At 34.6% G+C, this 8410-nt stretch overlaps 1 protein-coding gene across 4 annotated transcripts; it reads right to left on the reverse strand.

The window, feature by feature from the left end:
* Positions 1-429: 429 nt before the first annotated feature.
* On the reverse strand, positions 430-8153 carry LOC115972049 (cyclin-A2-2-like). Of its 4 annotated transcripts, none has more exons than XM_031092192.1 (13): positions 7930-8153; positions 7230-7310; positions 5763-6119; positions 5309-5588; positions 4889-5019; positions 4270-4362; positions 3397-3530; positions 2686-2761; positions 1852-1928; positions 1739-1772; positions 1509-1658; positions 1274-1408; positions 430-852 (listed from the first exon to the last, which is right to left on the reverse strand). In XM_031092192.1, exons 3-13 carry the CDS (start codon positions 6057-6059, stop codon positions 784-786), a joined length of 1476 nt encoding a protein of 491 aa, XP_030948052.1. In that variant the 5' UTR covers positions 6060-6119; positions 7230-7310; positions 7930-8153; the 3' UTR covers positions 430-783. The 4 variants fall into 4 exon arrangements, with proteins under 4 accessions (XP_030948052.1, XP_030948053.1, XP_030948051.1 ...); XM_031092193.1 differs by having other exon boundaries at positions 5763-6124; XM_031092191.1 differs by lacking the exon at positions 7230-7310.
* Positions 8154-8410: the final 257 nt, after the last annotated feature.

Raw genomic sequence — 8410 nt, forward strand, 5'->3', positions numbered from 1 at the left:
GATGCCCAGCTTTATCTATTTAGTTTCTTTACAGAATTCCGTATTTGATCTTGTTTCTTTGTATATTTTTGTTATGTTTTTGGAGGAAAGGGATAAAAAAATATAAGCAAAAAGACTTCTTACCTATGTTTTTACAAATTGTTAAGTTTTAAATCACTTATAGGTAAAGTTAAAACGAGCCATACTACAAATGGGTCTAATGTAATTTGCCCTTAATGTATAAAGTCATGGAAGTAAAAAGTGATGGTATCATGATTGGTAAATTACAATTAGTTATGAGAATGTGTAAAAGATAAAAAAGATGGAAATAAAATAATAATATGACTACTAACGTAATTTAACAGAAGCATAGTAACAATAAATGTTAGATACTATATAAATATTGCTTGATTGTGCTAAAAGCAATGAAAATGCTGCAAATGAATTGTGAGCTACCTTTTCTTTCTTTCTTCTTTTTTTGATACAAATTTTCAATAAGTTACATTTCCCGTTGCAACTTTGCAACTCAGAAATCCTAGGTTTTAGAAAATTATTCAGCCAAATGGCATATAACTTACGGCCTTAATGGGTCATGCTCTAACAGTACAAGATTACAAGGACACAGATCTGGAAGCACCAGAACAGGATCAGATGTTACAACAGATGACACAATAAAGAACAAAAATTGTAAAAAATTACTAGAAAATAAAATTAATAACTTGAGATCTGGAGCACACTTGTAGTATCAGAACGCAGAGAGCCCTTCCAACACATAAATGTTTCAGCTCATCTGATGTAGAAGAGTCAGCTATCATGATTTTGGAACAATGAAAGAACTGGTTGCGGAGAGGTCATAGTTGCCACACACTTGAACTGCCACGAGATAAAATTTTATCAGATTAAAAGGAAATGCAAAACTTTTTCTTTTTAGCTTCATATTGATACTTAAACTACATTTTGAAGAATCTAAAAGCGTGTTGTTATTGGAGCTGTTCTGAGCTTCTGATTATAAGCTACCATCTAATTAAGAACTATGTAAAACTAATGCTCCATTTTTTGTTGGCTCACTTTGACTGAACGAGAGTTGGTTCACTGAGGCTGAATGAAAACCCCTAAACCTTGTCTTGGCTTTGCTAATCAGACAGTAAGATTTTCATAAGAGCCTAAAACCACAATTTTAATGTACCCTTCAAAAGCATTGGAGATGCAAACAGCTGGAATGATTACTTAAGAAGATTCAAATAAAATTTGAAAGACATAAACCTTTTGCATATAGTCCTACTAAACAAATTACCTTCTGTTGCTTATACTTCTCACGTATAGCATTTAAAGAGCAACCCTTGGTGTTCAGTTGCAAATCTTCCAGTGCAAGGACTGTGGTTTTCAGTTCTGATGCATTGTAACCGGTATAATGCTCTAAGGTGGGATTCTGCATCAAGTGCAAGTCAATAACTTTTTAGGCCTTTTTCTTTTAATTAGAAGGAATAAAATTTTTAAAATGGAATGAGGGAGGCACAAAAATTGCAGACCCATGGGTGGTCTGACTGATTGAGTGTCCATCTGGCGAGGAACACAGCAGCTGCAGCAATGAGGGAAGGTAGAAACTTCAGGAAGCTATATTCGAGAAGTGTCAGTTCTGCTAAATAATTTGCCAAGAGCTCGAGTTCGATAGAAGGAAGCTGTACAACAGAGTAAGAAATAGCAAATTTAGTTTTCTAAATGCAATACAAGAGGTGAAGAATACCATCACTTGGAATACCTTGTAAGAAGCTTGTGCTGCTTGAATGAATCTCCTGAAAACCAAAGATTTGGGGAAAGGTTAGTGAATTCACTATTGAATGGCATTTTTCAAAAACATAGGCAGTGCATTACCTGAGAAATGTTTTTGTGGTGGGAACAGATAGCTGGAAGTGCAAGAAATTTAAAACATGACTTTCCAGTTTTAAAACCTGCCATTTAACGTCAACAATGAGGGATTGTTACACACTGCACATTGGTTATTCTGCTGTGATACATGGTTTGGAAACTTGAGATATATATATAAGACCGACACAAGACATACACGAGGCTTGCCCTGAAAGTGCATCACATGCTAATGAGTTTCACCCTCCTTTCTTAATTCTGAAATTTTAGGGAGACAAGGTTCTCAACTTCTCATATTAATGTTGACTCCTCACAGTACATTATGTTTTTTCTTGGTGAATGTTGAAGGATAGGCAGGTTGCTTACTTTTACACTGACTTTACTCAAAATAACCTTAATCACAACTATACGGGGTCAGATGTGTGGCCCTAGGCTCTAACTTTAGACTGGTCCTTAGCTAAATCATGGGCCCATTTCATATTTTCTCCATATGATAACTCACACTCATTTGACCTTTTCCTTATCTTGTGGTGCCTTTCAACTCTCAAGTCTCAAATAAAATACTAATTAGTGGATGGTCTTCATTGACCAAATTATGTAAGACGATTTCCATCTACTAAACCTACCACATTATTTCTCTAAGAACAGTGTCATATGCTATTTCTCAGTCAAAATATATATGCTTAGGTTCTGAAATTATGACCACCGTCAAGATAATGATCACTGTAGCAAAAGCTGAGCACTAACACTCAGAATGTTATGATTGAATGCAGCACTAGATCAGATGCCACACCAGAAAATATGAATGACAGAAACTTAAATGTCAAGTAGCCAAGAGTATACCTCTCCTCTCGTGTAGGTATTGTCTGTGATAAAGCAGAATTCCTCCACTCTTGGTGCAGAGATTTCTTCATACTTACTTCAAACCACAACAGAAAAGAAGCAAATCTTAGAATGCCCTAATGATATAGAAAAATACATGATACCTAGTGTTACCAGCAACACGAAATGCTTTCAAGATTTTTGGCATATATTAACCTCAAACACAACGAGTTAATTTATAAAAATTAAAAAAAAAAATGTAATGGTGCTAAAACAAAAGAAAAAGACTACACTAATTCATTCATGCTCGCACACCTAATCACAGGGAGGGATGTCTTTAAGCTGTCTGACTTCATCGATTAGCCTAAATAACATTTTCATGATAGAAATAATAATAAAATTACAGTTTTTACAATAAAGTAGCATGCTACATTTTCACTGACATCCCCTAGTTTAACACCTACTTGTCTCATTACCATTTTAGAAGACTAGATCATTCAAATCTTACCATATTCAACAAATCATTTGTAGAAAATTAATATGCATCATCATCATCAAAATTACTTGCCAAAAACAAAAACAAAAACATTCTTATGTTTATCAGCCTCACATAAACCACAGTTTTGACTGGGAAACATTTTAATAATGAGAAAACATTTTGAATCGCAAACTCAAATGTAGAAAAATATTGCACCTTATTAGACTGGAACCATTACAAGATTTAGAACTTACGAGGTGATTAGCATGCAAGTAACACCAAGCAACTGGAGTCTTGTTTTTTCCATATAATTTTGAGAAAGAAACCGATCAATGAGATTCACTGTGAGGTAAAGTGTGTCCGGAACCAGCCCATATTCTTCGGAAACCTGGAAGAGGAGACACAAGTCAACAAAGACAAAGGCAAACAAAGCCATTTAACACCCAACTAGGAAATTACCCACATTCAACACTAAAAATTCTAAACGTTCTGTATGGATGAATACTTCAAAATAAAATACCATTATATGTAGAGCATGATAAATAACAAGAGTTTCAAGTTGCTGTCAATATATAGCACTGGATTATTTTCTGCTTAAGAGCAGAACAAAGCCAGACCCTGAAGTAGATTTAAATGAATAGATATTCTGCATTATGAATGCCAAAATCAAAGTTAGTATTGCATTATTAGAGGAGCACACACTGAAACTGAACAATATTCACATGGGGCAGAAAAACAAAAGCATAAAGATTTAAGATTTTCTCCCATGGGGATCCTTTTTTCCTGCCCATATGAGTTAGAAGAAAATTATATATCTAATGTGACATCAGCATCAGTAGACAATTATAAATCAATAACTAACCAATCACAAGAGGGTTGAAAAACATGATGTAAGTTAATGAAGAAAGATGGAAGACAGATTGCTCTTTTAAAATTAATTGAAGAAAGTAACGTTATCAATATTATATTAGCAGTTTAGCACCAAAAAGTGGCACGTATTCAGGTAGAAAAGAAAAGAAATTTGATTGTTGCATGGGTTCATTTTTTAAGCATAGCCTTTTGGACCTCTCATAAAAAGAGAGTATTATGAGTTTGTTAAAGGAAGGGCAATTCAGATGGTTACCAACCTCCACAAGCCAATCAATCAGAATTCCTCGCATGCTTGGAGTGATATCTCGCTGCACCTTTTCCATGTAATTAGTTGATGGTCTACAATCGAGCTGAGGAGGGAGAGATTTTTACTATGAGTTAGCTTAACATGCGTTGCTTATAGAAGTAAACTTAAAAATTAGCAGTCAACAAGAAAACTAATATAAATAATATTGGAAACCTTGTGTTCCTCTCTGTTAAATAAGAGATCACCCACAAATCGATAATAAAATTTTCAGCAATCTTAATGATTATGTAGTGCCATATTACCATAAGCACTGAGGACACTTTTCAATGATGGAAAAAGCAGCAGCAGCTATGATTCAAGACTTTTTATACGCTGATATGAAGAGTGTGCGTTTGGTTTAGCTTTTTTCAGGAGCTTATTTAGCTTATTTCATTATGTATAGATTTTTAAAGTCTCACTTTTTTTCAAGGTACAACTGTACTATTACCACTTTCAACAAATAAGCCAATCCAAATGCACACTAAGACATGCAAGTAGCGAGTTCTACAGTTAAGCAAGGAAAATAGAATTGGCATTAAGTGAATTTAAAATGATAATTACAAGAATTAAATAGTATTTGCAGCACAAACCTCTGCAACACGTAATTTACTGTATATATCAGGGGCATATGAGCTACAGTCTTGAGGATCTTTAAAGTTTGAATCAATATCTACAATGTCTGGACCATTAGAGGTTCCTGATTTCTTGCAGACCACATCTTCTGCATTATTTAAAAGAAACAACATCATACACAGGTAATATTATATTAGAAACATAGTGCTATAACCTAGAAATATCTTTCTGAAAGGAAAACAGTATTCTTGATAAATGATATTCCTTCATTGCCTAAACATCAGCAATGTACTTCCTGGACCCATTATTTAAATTTCCTTCAAAACTTATATAAGTTATTAAATAGAGGAATTTAGTGTCTGTATAATTTGATCAGTTAAAATAATATGTTCATATACTTTTACATCCTGAGGAGAAATTTATAACAGAGAACAAACCTTTCTTTTGAGAACTTTGGAGTCCGGCAGGTTTTGAAGAACCCACTATCAGAGGCATATGATCTGGTAAACCACATTCTCTTATGCTAGAACTCATGCTTGTCTCTGTTGGCTCTTGCTCTTCTAGCTTAACTGGTAATGTGACCTCTTGTGATTCCACCATCCTTATTTTGGACAATTCTTCAGCTAACTTTGTATTTGCATCTTCTTGCATGGGTGAAATATCTGCAACCACCTCAATTTTCTTCTTTGTAGGACCTCTTCTTGCCTGCTTGCTAGTCTGTCATCCAGCAATGTTAATGGTACTAGGTTCAGATTATTTAGCAAGAATAGATATATTATGCAACTAGTAGAAACCTATAGGATAATATATTTGCTAATATGATCACTATAGAAAACAACAGTCTCCTAATTTTTACATGCGGGTACAAAGTAAACGATGGTAAATCCTTACCTGAATTTTTGTTGGATGGATGTTAATATGTGAATTTTCACATAAGATATTAGTTACATCCTCGAGCACTGCCCTTCTCTTATGCTGTATGCCAGCAGGGGCACCTGTAGGAGCATTGTTCTCATCTGATGCTGCTCTTTTGAACTGAGAGCAAAGAACATGCTTCTGATCTTGCTTAAAGGAAGGTTTTGAGGACGGAAATATCCCTCCTGATGAGCCCAAGGCTTTAGCCCTTGCTCGTGTGATTCGGGCAGTAGGCTCTTCAACTTTGGCAGCAGTTTTATTTTCTTTTTTCATAATTGCATGCCTTGTAGAAGAGCAATGTATGACTTCAAAGTGAAATATTCTTCATTGAACCTGCACTTCAAAGACCAATTCAATGTGAGAAAATAGGAAAAAGCAGCTGACCCCAAGTAAAAATGCAATGTAATTTATGCTCTCAACCCAAGCAACACAACAATTCAACTTGACAAAGCCTTTGCAGTGCCCTCAAAAATAGAAATGAAAAAAGAAGAGGAGCAGCCTAAATCAGCTATGTGAATCCTTCTTCCCCATTACTCTCAGAATAAAATTGTTTGGAGGAAAGTTCCTCCAACCCACTACAAGGAAACTCAAAAGAGCATCCACTTGTACTTTTAGTTACATAACGTTTCCAATAGTTATATGACTTTCAAGATGACTTAATGAGTCATCTACATAAAATACACATAAATGGTCATTTGTTCCGCGACCCATTGTAAGCATGGGTCATCATCTCCACAGCATAATAGTGGAAAGTTTATTGGATAGAAATATTTTATCACAAAACTATAGGAGGCACTCTCCATTTAACCCATTTCATTCTCCTTGTAACAACTGCTTCAATTTCCCTTCCTTAACATTTGACTGATAGATTTAAAGAATATAGAAATTCAATGAAACATAAAAGGATGTACCCAGTGCACAAAGTTCTCACTTTTGCAAGATCTGGAAAAGGTAATTGGTAGACAGCCCTACCCCCAAATTTTTTTTTTTAGAGAGACTGACTTGTTAAAATAAGCAAACGAATATTGTCCACAAAGGACCTATTGATAAGAATTGATATCAATACCACCTCTACATCCATACTTAAAACAGTTAATCAAAAAGCATATGCATCAAGTGCAGCATTGAATAGTTTGCATTTCTAGTGATGTTTCTGAAAACAGTCCACATTTGTTTCAAAAATTCAAACTTTCACCCTGCTTTTTGTAGTCACAGTTTAAGAGTTAAAAACAGTATGAAAAAGAATTTAGCAGATTTTCCAGTTTATGCACCTGGCCAAAGCACACACACAGTTTCACAGAGTCATAGTTAGCATAATTTTGAGGTGCATATCAAGCCAAATTATTAATAATAATAATAATTTTCAGTTTTTCTCCAAAAAAAAAAAAAAATCAGTTTAATCATATTAACAAAAGCCTATTAACGTAAAATCAGAGGCCCTACCAAGAAGCTATAAAAATTAAAAGTAACGCATTTTGTTCTAGCTCGCTATTACTGCAATCCTCTGTTTGGGAGCTGAGAAACCTGAGGAAAATAAAGGAAAACAAAACTTCCATCAACTAAAAACTTGCTTTAGAGAAAAAGAAGCCTAGCTGAGCAGACATTAGACTTTTACCTCGAGCTCCCAAAATTATATATATAAATTTTTTTTTCGGTTAGAACAATTTCTGCGGAACCAAACAGAGATTTTAAAACCAACACCGAAACCCTAACTTATTACAGATTTTCTCTACTACCGCACCGAACGCCTAAAACCTTCATATCACACAGAGAGAGTAAAAAACGAGGAAATGAACAAACACACGACGTGATTAAACTCTTAACCCCAAAAATTGTCCATAATCATCTCCGACACTAGAAAATCACAAGCACGCACAATGCGATGAAAGCGTAAAACGAAATTTCAAAAAAAAAAAAAAAAAATTAATTTAAATAAAAGAAAAATAGAGAGTCTCGGTCACAGATCTATGTAGCGAAACTGAGGAGAGTGAGTTTCCATAGAATCAGTGACACTTCATCGATCCAAAAACCAAAACATTGTAACGACATGAAGCTCCAGTGTACGAAATTCATTACGCACTTCGAAAAAAAAATAAAAATTTAACAAAAAAATCAGAAATGTGTGGGAGAGAGCGGAGCTTACTGTGTTATTGGGAGTTCCCTCCGAGACCTTCAGTGATGGCCTAGAAACTCAGAGAGAGAGAGAGAGAGAGTGTGTGTGTGTGTGTTTTATGAGATAGAAGAAGCTTCTTCTTCAGAGAGAGAGAGAGAGAGAGAGAGTGAAGTGTGGCTGTGGTTAGATATAAGCGGAGCGTGAGGGTGAGGTTGAGCGGGACGGAGATACAGTTTAAACTTACAAATTCCAAGTGGGAAATCTCATTTGTTATTTCCGCTATTCTTTTCGCTGCTTCCACTCTCTTCGCTTCTTCTTAATTCTACTTGTCGCTTTCTTAGCCTTTCTTTGTTTTTAATTTTTAGTACTCTTTCTAAAAATTTAAATTAAAAAAAAAAAAAAACTTTTATTTGTTTTCTATGTAATTTTTCCATCCAATCCATACTCTTACTACCAAAATTATGTTATTTTAAAATTTTTGAAAAATATTCAAACTAACAATAAGATTTTT

This window comes from Quercus lobata, chromosome 12 (genome assembly GCF_001633185.2).
Source record: "Quercus lobata isolate SW786 chromosome 12, ValleyOak3.0 Primary Assembly, whole genome shotgun sequence".
In the NCBI taxonomy this organism is placed as follows: Eukaryota; Viridiplantae; Streptophyta; class Magnoliopsida; order Fagales; family Fagaceae; genus Quercus; species Quercus lobata.